The 14,867-nt window shown below is 41.9% G+C and overlaps 1 protein-coding gene across 1 annotated transcript in view; it reads left to right on the forward strand.

Annotated features, from left to right (window-relative positions):
• TEX14 (testis expressed 14, intercellular bridge forming factor) overlaps positions 1-14,867 on the forward strand; it is a 64,227-nt gene that overhangs the window by 43,711 nt on the left and 5,649 nt on the right. The window contains 7 exon segments of the mRNA XM_032320872.1: positions 3,556-3,618; positions 4,104-4,231; positions 5,065-5,270; positions 7,206-7,302; positions 8,685-8,759; positions 11,044-11,121; positions 11,853-11,952. Of these exon segments, the coding sequence (XP_032176763.1) occupies positions 3,556-3,618; positions 4,104-4,231; positions 5,065-5,270; positions 7,206-7,302; positions 8,685-8,759; positions 11,044-11,121; positions 11,853-11,952 (747 nt within the window).

Below are 14,867 nucleotides of genomic sequence, written 5' to 3' on the forward strand. Positions count from 1 at the left end.
CAATTTACCCAACACCATTTATTGAAGAAACTGTCTTTCTTCCATTGAACATTCTTTCCTGCTTTGTTGAAGATGAGTTGACCGTAGGGTCCATTTCTGGGCTCTCTACTCTGTTCCATTGATCTGTATGACTGTTGTTGTACTGTCTTGATGATTACAGCTTTGAAATAGAGCTTGAAGTCTGGAATTCTCTCTTCTGCCTCATTTATCCTAGCAGTTAGACCTGCTATTTTTTATTGTACCTCATAAATGGCCTTTTTGATTTTGACTTGGTTAGATTTTATTTCTCCAGAAAAGGATTCTCTAGGGTCTTCTATGCTTTTTTCAAGCCCAGCTAGTATCTTTATAATCGTTATTCTGAACTGTAGTTTTGACATCTTGCTAATGTCCCTATTGATTAGGTCCCTAGCAGTCAGTCAGTATTGCCTCTTGTTCTATTTTTGAGGTGCGTTTTTCCATTTTGTCATTTTGTGGAGAGAAGAATAGATGAACAAGAACACAAAATGCCAAAAGAGTAACAACAGCCCCAGAGAAATATACACTAAACAAATCAGAAGAGACTGGAAACCAGGCGGAAAAGGAAAAAAAGGGAGATAAAAAAATGAAGAATATGATCAGGCTGGTGAATAGCACAGAGCCACTGCTAGATTTTGGGTATATTTTGTCTGTTAGAAGAAACTGCCTCCCAAAATTTTAAAAAAAGAAAAACTTTCATTTATATAAAAATAAGGTTAAATACAATGAAGGAATGGAATATGAGTGTAAAAATGAAAATTTAAGAAAAAGATTTTAAAAAGGGAATTGGTAAGTTGGTTGAAGAAAGAAGAAGAAAAAAAAGAGAGAATGTGATAAGGCAGGTGAATAGAACAGAGCCATACACTAGATTTTGGGTATATTTTGGTCTGTTAGGAGAAGCTGTATCCCCCCCCCTTTTTTTTTTTAAGACAAAGTCCCTTTTTTAATGATTTTATTTATTTATTTAACAGAGAGAGAGAGAGAGAGATCACAAGTAGGCAGAGAGGCAGGAAGAGAGGGGGGAAGCAGGCTCCCGGCTGAGCAGAGAGCCCGATTCAGAGCTTGATCCCAGGACCCTGGGATCATGACCTGAGCCGAAGGCAGAGGCTTAACCCACTGAGTAAGGTTAAGTACAATGAAGGGATAAAATATGACTGTAAGAATAAAAATTTAAAAAGATTAAAAAAAAAAAGAAGAACTGATAAGTTGGTTGAAAAAGGAAAGAAGAATAATTCAAAGAAAAGAAAAGAAAAAAATAAAGAAAATTTGAGAAGTTTAAGTTGAAAGACTTAAGAATCATGGGGGGAAAAGCCATGAATTCTATGTGCTGTATTCCCCTAGCGCTGAAGTAGTGCAGTTCTCATTGATTGGTGACCTTGGCTGGACGTTCTTGTTGATCTTCTGGAGCAGGGGCCTATTGCAGTGATTCTCAAGTGTCTCTGCCTGAGGCGGAATTGCATTACCTTTGCCAGGAGTCAGGCTGAGTAATCTGCTCGGGTTTGCTCTCAGCAGCTTTTGTTCCTTGAAAGCTTTCTGTACAGCTTTGGAGGCTGAGAATGAAAATGGTGGCCTTTCAATCTTTGGCCCCAGAGAAGCCAAGAGTTGGGGCCTCACTCCTCAGTGTGCTCTCAGAGAAAAGCAGTCAATCCCTCCTGTCTCTCTGGTCTTCGGCCATACACTGTGCTCACCCAGCCTGTGACCAAGCATTTCTATCTCTGGCACATGGTCCCATTTAGAGTCTCCAAACCTATCAGATTCCTGCAGTGCGCTCCTATGCCATTCCTCCCAGTGGAGGAAGGGGGGGGGGGTCTCCCCGATCTGCCACTTGTGGCATCCCTGCCCGAAGGGCAGTGGCCAGACTGTGCTGTGGATCACAGTTTATGGCAATCCCAAGCTAAGAGACCCCTCCTCGGCTCCATCTTTGCAGCCAGTTTCCCCACTCGGATACTTGGGAGTTCTGCCATACTCGGGTACCCCCCAATCTTTCTGTGACCCTGAGGGTCCCGAGACCACACTGTCCTAGTGAGGATTCCACCCCCTACTTAGCCACCAGAGAAATATCCCTTGTGGCGCAGATTTCTAAAAGTTCCAATTTTGTGCTCTGCCGCTCTATCACTTGCCAGTGGCCAGCTGACAAAGACCCTCCACCCCGGTCTATCTTCCCATAAATCACCTCAGATTCACTTGTCTGCACATCCCACCTTGCAGAAAATGATCGCTTTTCTGTTCATAGAGTTGATGCTATTTTCTTTGTTCTCCAGTTGAATTTGTAGGTGTTGAGAATAGTTTGATAGTAATCTAGCTGAATTCCTAGGACTTAGCAAAATTTAAGTCTCCTGCTCCTCTGTTATCTTGGACTCCCTTTCAACTTTTTATTTATAATAATTATAGTTAGTGTTTCCTAAGCAGCTACCATATACCAGTACTTGGTTTTCTCAAATTTAATTTATGTAACAGCGCTCTGAGGTGTATACTGTTATCTCCATTTTGTGAATAAGGAAAGCAAAGTTAATTTTTCCTAAGGCTATAGTTAGTAAGTGGATGTATTGGTCAGGATAGGCTAAATTATGCTATATAACAACCCACCCCAGATTTGAGTGCCTCAAAACAGCAAAAATTTATTTTTTGCTCATGCTCCATGTCCATCATGGATTGACTAGAAGTACTCTGTGCTACATTATCTTCTATCCAAAAGTCAGGCTGAGGAAGACTCCATCTTTGTATTTCCTTGATTGCTCAGGTAGGAAAAAAGGGAACATGACCTTAAGGTTTCTGTCCAAAAGTGACTCCAGTCACTTTCACTTATATTTCACTGTTTACAACAAGTCATGTGGCCAGTTATAAAAGGAGGGCAAGAAGTGCTGTCCACCTGTATGCTTAGAAGAGAAACAAATACTCCAGTGAATAGAATTAATAAAGTCACAACTCAGTCCAAAATCTGTGCTCTTTCCTTTGTACCATTGGTTTCATAGGATTATTGCAAAGATTAAAAATATGAAAACATACAGAAGAATTTAGCAATACACAATTGTAGTTTGTACTCAACAGATAGTGAAATGGAATGGTTAAAGTAGAAACAAGTTAAATTTGTCCTCAGTATTCTTTTCTGGTCATTTTTTGGCATAAGTCTCTCGTGGCCTCGCCTGATGATCCATGCAGGAGACTGTCTCACAGTTGACAAGGCCCCACGGCTGTGCCCTTTGCTCCAGCCTCTATGCCCACCAGATTTCCTGTGCTCTCTAGATTTCCTCAGGAACTTACTGTCATATACCATCATTGGCTGGTTTCAGATGGGCTGATGCTTAGAGGGTATTTATTTAATCTCTGGGGAGGAAACTGAGGCCCAGAGCAAGGCCCAGACATGCCTGAGAACATATGGCTACTCAGTAGCAGACCCAGGACCAGAACCTACTTTTTATTTCTGAGTTTACTGCCCTTCCTGCTGCTTCTCACAGGGCTGAAAAACTGGTCCCCTTGTACCAGGTTGGAGCATTCTGCTGACAGGAATTCATATAATTTTTCTCACTTTCTCTCTTACAGTTCTGAAGGTGAACAAGAGGAGACATTAAAGGAATCACCAGAGCAGCTGAAAGAGAAAGACATGTAGGGCCACCAAAGGGTTGCCTAAGGATGCTGTGTAAAGTCTTGGTTTTAGGGGAATAGTATTTCCTTATTTGTAAGAGAATACTTTCTTGCCATTTAATGTGAGCGTGTTTCTTTCACCAAAAAGCTGTTACGAGGATGTGATCTAAATTAATAGCATCTTATAATCAAGGAAATACATGATGATGATGATATTAATAAGTTTACACTTGAGGTAGATGAAATCTGTTTTCCACATAAATATATTTTCATCTGTGGAAATAGTTTTTTTTTAGCTGCTGAGATATGTTTAAAGTTATTATCTCTTTTTAGGATATTCCCTAATATTCTCTTTCAGATACATAAGATATTCTAAGATAGTCTAATTTTGACCTACTGCCAAGTAAAGATTATTGTCAAAAGCATCCTTAAAAAGTACCCCTTGGGAATATATTGTTTGATTTTTCTAAACATCTCCTAATTACTTTGTGCTTTTAATTTCTTAGATCCCTGACAGACATTCAAGACCTCTCCAGTATCTCCTACGAACAAGGTGGTTCTTTTAAGGAAGTTTCATGCAAAACACCCAGAATAAACCACGCACCTACAAGTGTCAGCACTCCGCTCAGCCCAGGTAACCAGTGCAGGGAGAAGAAGTGTTTGGGAGAAGAATGGTTCCTGCCCCACTGGCTTTGGGAAGCCAGGCTATGAAAATCAGACTGGCAGCTGTTTCCCCACAGTGCAGAGGTGTCTCTTTAGTTCTAGAGCTGGTGGGGATAATCCCACGGGGGCCCATGTAGGCATTGGTGGTGATGGTTATTATTATTTTTTTTAGATTTCTTATTTATTTATTTGAGGGAGAATGAGTGAGAGAGAGCATGAGAAAGGAGAAGTTCAGAGGGAGAAGCAGACTCCCCAAGGAGCTGGGAGCCCGATGTGGGACTCGATCCTGGAAATCCGGGATCATGACCTGAGCTGAAGGCAGTTGCTCAACCAACTGAGCCACCAAGGCACCCGGTGGCGATGATTATTGAGCAGCTTTGGGAGTTTTTTTTACTTAGGTGGTAGAGACATGCGAATGCAAACTGTACTTTGTACTCTAGCACTACTAAATTTACTGCAAATACATTGGCTTCTCTCGTGTTTGTAACTCAAAACCTATTGTGCTTAAATGTACATAGTTTTGAGTCCTGCAATCTCAACAGCCAGCATCAAATAGCCTTTCTGTGGTGTCTTTAGTCCCAGTATATTTGTGGTTCAAATAATCTCCCTTTATTTTGATGGCCAAGTTTAGAGACCGTCTTTTTTTTTTTTTTTTTTTTTACTTTGAGGAGTTATGTCTCATATCAGCAGTTATTTTAGTTATTAACAATTCAGAGAATCCCTGGAATAGATAAAGAGTTTTATGTTTTTGTTTTTAAATAATGTAAAGGACCTGGACAATAATTGCCCTCTTTTCTACAACAGGGTCAAGTTCTTCAGCTGCCAGCCAGTATAAAGACTGCCTTGAAAGTATCACATTTCAGATTAAAACAGGGTCTACCTCATGCTGGAACAGTCAGGAATCTATTCAAACTTCATCTGATACATTTTCAACAGTTCGAGAGAAAGCAAAGAGCCTAGATTCCTTTCTTACTTCCTCTGAAACTGTCCCTTCAAGATTGACTGATCTTGTAAGTATACTGACTCCACTTTCCATACTCACGGAGTCACCCAACGGCTTTAAGGATCCAAAGTACTAAGATTTCTCCAAATCTATTTTACAAAGAAAACAAGAAATAAGCTGGATCTTCTCTAGGCCTCCTTGGGGTGTCTTTCTGAGTCTGTATTATAGGATATATCTTGGGTTTTTGTGTCCCCCCCTGCCCCCGCACCAGAAATAATGTTTGGCAATTAATTTCTTTCTTTCTTTTTCTTTCTTCCTTCCTTCTTTTTTTTTTGAAAGATTTTATTTACTTATTTTAGAGAGAGAGAGTGAGAGAGCAAGCACACAAGCAGGGAGAGTAGCAGGCAGAGGGAGATGTAGTCTCCCTGCTGAGCAGGGAGCCTGACTCGGGGCTCAGTCCCAGGATCCTGGGTTCACAACACCAGTTGAAGACAGATGCTTAACTGACTGAGCCACCTAGGTGCCCTGGCAATTTCTTTAAAGAGCCAAACTGCCACAGTTTATGATGCTACTACCTTCACCTGCAGTGTACTTTCTGTCTACACATCTCCTACTCACTTGAGGCGGCTTGAGTTCTCCCTTTGATACCTCCTCTGCTTGGTTCTCTGAGAGTTTTGACTGATCACCTTCTCTGAGCTCCTGGACCAATAGTCTGCAATAAAAACACATATTTTGTGTACTACCTTCTCCTCTCCTCCTCCTCCTCCCCCGCTATCCTTTTCTTTTTCCCCTTCTCTCTCCCTCATATTTCATATGTATGATCTCTTCAAGAAGACTACAAATTCCTTATTTGGCACTGTTCATTAAAAATCTGTTGACCGGGGCGCCTGGGTGGCTCAGTGGGTTAAGGCCTCTGCTTTCGGCTCAGGTCATGATCCCAGGGTCCTGGGATCAAGCCCCACATCGGGCTCTCTGCTCAGCAGGGAGCCTGCTTCCTTCTCTCTCTCTGCCTGCCTCTCTGCCTACTTGTGATTTCTGTCTGTCAAATAAATAAATAAAAATCTTAAAAAAAAATAAATTAAAAAAAAAATCTGTTGACCATTCTATAGGCAGATCGATGTCTTGCTTTGGCCCTCAATTAAAAATCATCTGTTGGGTGCCTGGGTGGCTCAGTGGGTTAAGCCTCTGCCTTCGGCTCAGGGTAAGAGCTCAGGGTCCTATAATTGAGTCCTTTTTCAGGCTCTCTGCTCAGCGGGGACCCTGCTTCCCCCCAACCCCCCTCCTGTCTCTCTGCCTACTTGTGATTTCTCTCTGCCAAATAAATAAATAAAATCTTAAAAAAATAAAAATAAAATAAAAATCAACTGTCATCTTCTTTTTTTTAAAAATTATTTTATTTTATTTTTTTATTTGACAGGGAGAGAGATCCCAAGTAGACAGAGAGGCAGGCAGAGAGAGGGGTGGAAGCAGGCTCCCCGCTGAGCAGAGAGCCCGTTGTGGGGCTCAATCCCAGGACCCTGAGATCATGGCCTGAGCCGAAGGCAGTGGTTTAACCCAATGAGCCACCTAGGTACCCCAACTGTCATCTTGGGCATTTGACTCACAAAAGGTCCACTCTGAAGTAGGGTGATAAAGAACTTTATGCTTCATTCAGCCATCTGTTAATTGGGCAGGTTCTAAGTGCCAGATAGCTTGCCAGGTCCTCTTCTAGGCATCCAAATATAAATAAGATAGACATAGTCTCTGCTCTGGAGGAGCTCCCCATCTAGTGAGAAAGGCTGGCGTGATCCAACACAAAGGCAGGTACTGGGCACTGGGGAGGCAAAGAGGGGTGAGAAGGGATTGCAGAGGAGGGGCCTTTAGAAGGAGTTTGACTCAATCAACAAAACAAGTGGCTTCTTCCATCAGTGAAACACAGGCTTAATCTTGGAAGTGAGTGAACTTCATGGGTCTTTAGAGCTCAATACATGTGTCAGTTACCATGTTTATGTCTTACTTATAGAAAAGATTGTCTGCATTTACTGGGGCTGGTTCCTCCAGCATTGCTAAGTCACCTGACATATCGTCCCATGCCACCCAGAGAAGGAGCCTGCCGAAAGGTAATGTGTTTAATATAAAAATAGAACCAAAAAAAAAAAAAAAATCCAATTTAAGGGAACCTTAGTCTCATCTTTGATGCTACATTAGATTCAAATAGAAATGCTATTTTCCCTCTGATTATAAAAGTAAAACATATTCATTAAACTTAGAAAATTAAAAAGAGCTATAAAAAAACCTACTATTTAATTCTACCACCAGTTTTTAAACTTCTTGTATTATTTTGGTATGTATCTTTTTCATCTTTTTTTTTTTTTTTAATAAACTCTCTGCCCAATGTGGGGCTCAAACTCAAGACCCCAAGACGAAGGGTTGCATGCTGTACTGACTGAGCCAGCCAGGCATCCCTCTAATTTCATATTTTTAGAAATATACAAAAGTGTATATATTTTTAGCATAGTTGAGATCATAACTGTGTGTCAGCTCTGGGCTTTTTTTTATTCTTTGATGCTATATTTTGAGGATTTCCCCTTAGTCAGTGGAAGTTACAATAGTCCATTCTATATATGTTGCTTAATTTATATTGTTTTCTTTTTTTTTTTAATATTTTATTTATTTATTTGACAGAAATCACAAGTAGGCAGAGAGGCAGGCAGATGGGGGGCGGAGGGGAGCAGACTCCCTGCTGAGCAGAGCGCCAGATGCGGGGCTCAATCCCAGGACTCTGGGATCATGACCTGAGCTGAAGGCAGAGGCTTAACCCACTGAGCCATCCAGGCGCCTCTATATTGTTTTCTAATTTTTGCTCTTTGTATGAAAATCTTTGTCTGCACCTCTGATACCTTTCTCAGGATAGATTCTTAAGAGATAGTTTTCAAATTAAAAGATATGAGAATATTAACAGCCCTTGAGGTGTGTTGCCTTTGCTATACTAATTTTAATGTCTTATGTTTTGGCACAGTTCTTGGATTTTGTGAATTATGCTGAGGGGTTTTGGTTAGTGTTACAACTAAGCAGTTAGGGAAAGGCCCAAAGAATGGTTGCTTTGTATCCCTTGGCCTGATAATCTATAGAGAAAGGCCTCCCACTTTATGTTTTGTTCATTTTGAGTGGTCCAGAGTCTCTCTATCCCTCTGCGAGCCCCCAGCCACTTAGTAAGAATTTGTACCTCATGTACCCCAATATCCTTGGGAAGGAAAGGACACGGATCAGGCAGTACTGGGGTGGGTATGGGGCAAAGTAGGAAAGGGTTTGAAGTAAAAGGGAGAGTAAACCCATTCACATGTTAGGAGGTCTCAGGTAGGACTGCTAATGTGAAAGAAAGGCTATCTCCCTGCCTTAGTTTGTTTTACTGTTGAGAGGTCCTAAGTCTATGTGGAAGCTGTGAAAATCCAGTTCAGGGCCAGGAAGGTATTAAGTCATTTTCCCCTTTATCTTTTTTAAGCACTAGTAGAAGCCATTTCACAGCGTCACATTGATGAGCTACCACCACCATCTCAGGAGCTGCTTGACGAAATTGGTAAGGGATATTCAATACCGAATGTGCTCCGTGGCCTTGTTTGTTATGGTCACTGACCACAGTGTGGTTCTTTGTCTCATGTGTAAGCACTGGTACAAAAGCCTCTCAGAAGGTCTCATAGAATGTACAATTCAGGAAGGAGCGGTTTTCCAATGAAATGGGCCTCGCACTACTACTGAAACCTGGCCAGGATAATTAGCCTATGTCTGTTGTCATTTTGTTACTTAAAGGACCTATGGTAATGATTCTAAGAGAAATAACAATATTTGAGTGGTTTATTAAGATGAAATTCTTTTATTAAAGGAATATTTCACTTCCTTTTTGAACCAAACCAATGATAATTTGGAGGCGTGATGTCTAGCTACTGAGGCCAAGACATATCCTGTACTTTTCAGTTTTGCCATCAGCGGGAGGTATTTAAGGTATCGGGATCATGGATGAGTTACTTTTCTAGTGGCACAAGAACTAGGGTGGAACCAGTCAGAGCTGCCAGAACCTTCCTTAGTTTCTTTTTCTATACTCATGGGCCCTTCTTACCTCATCACACCTCTCCTCCAATTCCACAGGGTCACAGGGTTGTTGGGTTAAGCTCTTAGGGCTCCCACCCCTACACCCTTTCCTTCTATGGAGATCCCCAGGAGTCTTTGCAAATTCCTTCTCTCTAGTTGCTTTTCTTAGTATAGCAATAGAACTGCTGCTTGTAAGAGTAGAGGTCACCTGTACATGTCCAGCTCAGGTAAATTCTCAGTGTCATTTGTTCTTGGTCATGACTTACGGCAGGATTTTTAGGATCCTTTGCAGTTTGACCTTAGTGATACTTTCCCTCTGGATCCTGCTGTCTTCTCTCTTAGTCACCATATGGACTCCCCCATTTCAGCAGCTGTTAGCAGGTTTCATCCTGGGCTCTAGCCTCATGGCACAGCTGTACCACGGTATACGCTGCAGAAACCCTCCCTCATTTTACATATGGGAATTATCTGGACCAGGTTTCTAGGTGATGTCTGTACTTTGACATGAGTCAGCAATTTCCCAGAAAGACAAAAGCACAAGGGCACCTGGGTAGTTTCTCCTAATAATGGACACTCCCATGCAATGATTGTATATTATTCTGTTGTTCCACCTCAAGAGAGCTTTGGGGAGTGCCCTGGTGCTGACACCTGTTCTTTGGGAGGACCCACATCCAAAGCTCTAGTCTTCTGACAAGGGCCTAAAGGGGAGGATTCTCTTGGACCCTAGGATAAAGATGATCCTTTAAGATCAACAGGGGACTATTTTAACAAGGATAAAAATGGAATTTTAAATTTCAGATTATTTGAAATAATCAAATGGGGCCCCTTGATGCCCAGGAGCGGCAGGAAGGGCCTATTTCCTGACTTGCAGGAAGAGAGAGCCCTGTGCCTGCACACAATAGGGCTGCATCAGGGAACCCATGGTCCCTGTGTGTGCGCTGCCTCCCATCTATCTTCCTGCTTTGCTCTGGGAGCACTTGAACCATACTGTAAAGCTAGCAAATGCAAAGCAGTATGCGGGGTCTAGCAGACACTTGTCTTGGTCTTGCAGTCAATTCTTTAGGAACTAGAAATTATGGATATTCTTTGCCTTCTGTCTCTTCATAAACTTAGTAAAAATATGAAATATAGGCTACAGAGGTGGGAAAAATTGGAAGTTGCTTTGATGTTGTTCCACACTATTTGAGAGAGAATAAAATACAGATTAGGAGCATAGATCTTAGAGCTGATTTAAGGTTTAAATCCCAGCTCTGCATCTTACTCTCTATGTGATACCAGGCAAGGTCCTCAACCTTTCTTTACCTTCATTTCCTCATCTGCTAAACAGAATTGGCAATCACATGATCAGTCTTGTAGGGTTGTTGTGAAGATTGCAAACTTAATCTTGAATGAATGTGTGTAAATTAAAAACAGTACCTGCCACGTAGGGCTCTGCAAATGTGACCTATCATCGTTACTATTTTTTTTTTTTATTTTTACTGTTGGAGGGAATTGAACGACATAGACCAATGGTTCTCAAACTTTACCAGCTGTCAGAGTAACCTGGAGGGCTTGTAAGATATGATTGCTTGGCCCCACCCCCAGAGTTTCTGACTCAGTAGGTCTGGAATGAGGCCTGAGAATTTGCACTTCTAAGTCAGAGTATGCTGAGTATAACTGAGTGAGTATACTGAGGCTGATCTGAGGGCTGCTCTTCGAGAACCACTGCCCTAGAGAATGGTGTGATATGTAAAGGAAGAAGTAAGTTGCCTTCTGCTTTTGTATACTTGTAACAGAGCACTTGAAGAAGCAGCAGGCCTCATCCACAGTGTTGGGGGAGAACTCAGCAAGTCATCTAGGCATCACTGCAAAAGGTAAGCCAACTACCCAGGTCCTTTTCATCAGGGCCTTGCTGTAACACTGTCTTTGGCAACACATTGGTACATCTGGGGTCCTGTGGACCTTGAAGTCAGGGGCACTTCCACCTCAGTTGCCACTTTTGTACTGCAAATGATTTCATGTCTCTGAGCCTCAGTCATCCTCATCTGTAAAATGTGGATGATAATTTCTACCTCCTGAGGTATGCACAGTGCCCGCTACATTATAAGATAGTGAACAAACCTTCCCTTCACAGGACTGCTGGCAGGATGAAATGAGATACCATTATGAAATGCTTGGCATAGATTAAAGGGTTCTACACTTCCCCACCCAAATTCCTTCCTTGGGGCTTCAACCTAGAAACATCTAACAAGTAAAATCAGGGTAGTCCCCCACTGTAAATCTGGGCAATTTGTTTCCAGGGTCTCCTGCCTCTTCTTCTATGTGCCCTTTCTTTCTTCTGCTTGCTCTGCTTCCTCTGTCTCTCTTGAGTCTTGGCACAGGTGAGGTTTCCTGTTGCTTCACCTGGCACCAGAGAGCTCCCAAGACCCCAGAAGCAGCTGCTGTGAATACAGGCGCCCTGCGGACTGCCACCTGGTCTCTGGTTCTCGTGGGAAGAAGTCGTGCAATGCATACTTCAGGGAGCACTGATTAGCCTTAATTTTAAGGCAAACTTTCTCAATTGTTTTTTGATGTTGTTCTAATAAAGTCTTTCAACTATTTTTAGACCAAAGGCACTTAGAAGAACAAGAAACTAACTGTGAAAAAGAAGATAGCAGTATGCTTTGGACCAAAGAAACTCAGGATCTAGAAGAGGACACAGAGAGGTAACAGAAAAAGCTCGATTTCTGAAAGGATTTAGTGTACCATATCAGTTTGCATTAGTTTGTCTTCTGATATTGACAAATAAGACGGGAAGAAAGGGTCTTTCTTCATATTGTCCTAATAGCCCCTATTCCTGAAAGTTTTTTGTTTTTAATTACCATTGTCATAAGATAAACCTAACAGTTCAGTAGTGTTGTTTATTCACATTGTTGTGCAAACAGTCTCTTGAACTTATTCGTCTTACAAAACTGAAACTGTACTCGTTAAAAACCAACTGCCCATTCCCCCTTTCCTCAATTCCTAGCAACCGCCTTTATACTTTCTGCTTCTATGAGTTTGACTCCTCTTGATACCTCATAAAGTGAAGTCATTCATTATTTATCTTTCGTAACTGGTTTATTTCACTTAGCATAATATCCTTAGGGTTCATCCATGCAACATGGTCAGAGTTTCCTTCTTCTTCTTTTTTTAACTATTTTATTTATTTGAGAGAGAGAGAGAGCGTGCCACACAAGCAAGGGGGCGCAGCAGCAGCAGAGGGAGGGGGAGATCAGGTTCCCTGCTGAGCAGGGAGCCTGATGTGGGGCCCAATCCCAGGGCCCAGGATCATGACCTGAGCTGAAGGCAGACACTTAACCAACTGAACCACCCAGGTGCCCCAGAATTTCCTTCTTTTTTAAGGCTGAATTCCTCTGTGTGTGTGTGTGTGTGTGTGTGTGTGTGTGTTACATTTTGTTAATCCATTCATTTATTAATAGATACTGGGTTACTTCTACCTTTTGCCTACTGTGAATAATGCTTCTATGAACATAGGTATACAAATATCTCTTCTGGATATCCTGTTTTCAATTATTTTGGATATGTACCCTGAAGTGGTGTTGCTGGATCACATGGTAAATCTATTTTTAATTTTTTGAGGAAATACCATACTGTTTTCCACAGCAGCTGCACCATTTTACATTCCTACCAACAGTGCACAAGGGCTCCAGTTTCTTCACATTCTTGCCAATACTTGTTATTTTCTTTCTTTTTTTTTTTTTTTGATATTAGCCTCTTTAATGGAATGAGTATGAGGTGATATCTCATTGTGGTTTTGATTTGTATTTCCCCAGTGATGAGTGATGTTGAGCAACTTTTTATATGGTCCATGGCCATTTGTAGACTTTCTCTGGAGAAATAACTATTCAAGTCTTTTGCCCATTTTTTAATAGGATTTTTTTCTTGTCAAGTTGCTTTTTTTCTGTTTTTGTTTGTTTTTACTTCATTTTGTGAGGCGGACATAGGTTTCGGCTTTTTTCAAAAATGTTTCAGTTAAAGGCCTCGGAAGAGAATTTTTAGATCTTTGTAGCCAAATAAGAGAAAAATGGGGGCAATCATCCAGACAGTTGAGTCTAAAAACACAAGGTTGCCTCAAAAAACCCCATTCCATTCCTGATTCAGGGCTCTCCTTTGACCCATGCTGCAAGGTACACCACTTCAGTTCACCTCTCATGCCTTCTGACTTCTCTTGCCTTGTTCCGTGATTCAGGAATAGGACTGGTGTGAGGTGAGTGAGACACAATCCTTAGGCACAAAGTTGAAGGAGAAGACACCAAAAAATGCAGAGGTTGGGGGCACCTCGGTGGCTTACTTGGTTAAGTGTCTGCCTTCAGCTCAGGTCATGATCCCAAGGGTCCTGGGATCGAGCTCTGCATCAGGCTCCCAGCTCAGCAGAGAGCCTGCTTCTCCCTCTCCCTCCACCTGCTGTTCTTCCTACTTGTGCTTTCTATATCTCTGTCAAATAAATAAATAAAGTCTTTATTTTAAAAAACACAGGAGTCAAGATAGATTATTTTAATGCGGTATTTTTAAAAATGAAAATTGATGCCAAAAAATCCACAATGAGCAGAATGTCTAAAATTTGAAGAAAAAGAAGATCTGAATCTATCTTTGTACGATTCCTCTTATCCTAATCCTGGTCCTGAGAATCCTTAGGGTAGCCTGCAGAATTCTTTCAGCTGCAGATGATAGAAAAACCCCACCATTGTGCTTTGATGGGTTTGTCTCACACAAGAGGCAGTCCCACTGGTTGGCAGGGCATGCCTGCTGTAGCAGCTTGGTGATGCGACCAGGGACTTAGGCTCTTTGATATTCTTGCTTTGCCACCATGGCATGTTGACCTTTATTTTCAGACTTGTCACCTCCTCGTTGCAAGATGGCTGCTGTCCACACACCAGGCAGAGATAAAAGGGTGGGGCAAAGGAATATTGTGACTCTGCCCCTTTTTATCTGGAGAGCAGAAAAGTTTCCCAGAAGCCCTCCCCAGCAGTGCCTGCCCACTTATATCTCAGTGGCCAAATGTGATGCATGACCACCCTCAGTTGCAAGGGAGACTATAAATTGGGTTTTTAGCTTTTTAGCTGCTACAGAAGAGGAAGGCAAGGGAGAAAAGTGCTATGAATATCATTTAGATAGTGAATCCAGTTTCCGGCACACTCTGCAAGGGCTAAATTATTCTGTGTGAGGAAGGAAAAGAAAGAGACTTGTAAGGAAAGTCTGGGAAGTAGAGGAGGAGACTGGAGTCCTGGGACCTGCAAGGAAGGTCCTTCCTGGGGAGGCAGAAAAAAAAAAAAAAACAGAGAGGCAAAAGTGGGGGAAGATACATACTTCTTTAAAGTTTTAGTAATCTTTTTTCTAGGGACGCCTGGGTGGCTCAGTCAATTAAGCATCTGCCTCAGTCTCTGGCCATGATCCCAGGGTCCTGGGATTGAGTCCTGCTCTTGGGCTTCTTACTGAGTGGGGATCCTGCTTCTTCTGTCTGCTGCTCCCTTGCTTGTGCGCACTCTCTCTCTCTCTCTCTCTCTCTCTCACTGATAAGTAAGTGAAATATTTAAAAAATAATAATTTCAAAAAAGAAATCTTTTTTTCTATAACGTAT

Source organism: Mustela erminea, chromosome 18 (genome assembly GCF_009829155.1).
Source record: "Mustela erminea isolate mMusErm1 chromosome 18, mMusErm1.Pri, whole genome shotgun sequence".
NCBI classification, from domain to species: domain Eukaryota; kingdom Metazoa; phylum Chordata; class Mammalia; order Carnivora; family Mustelidae; genus Mustela; species Mustela erminea.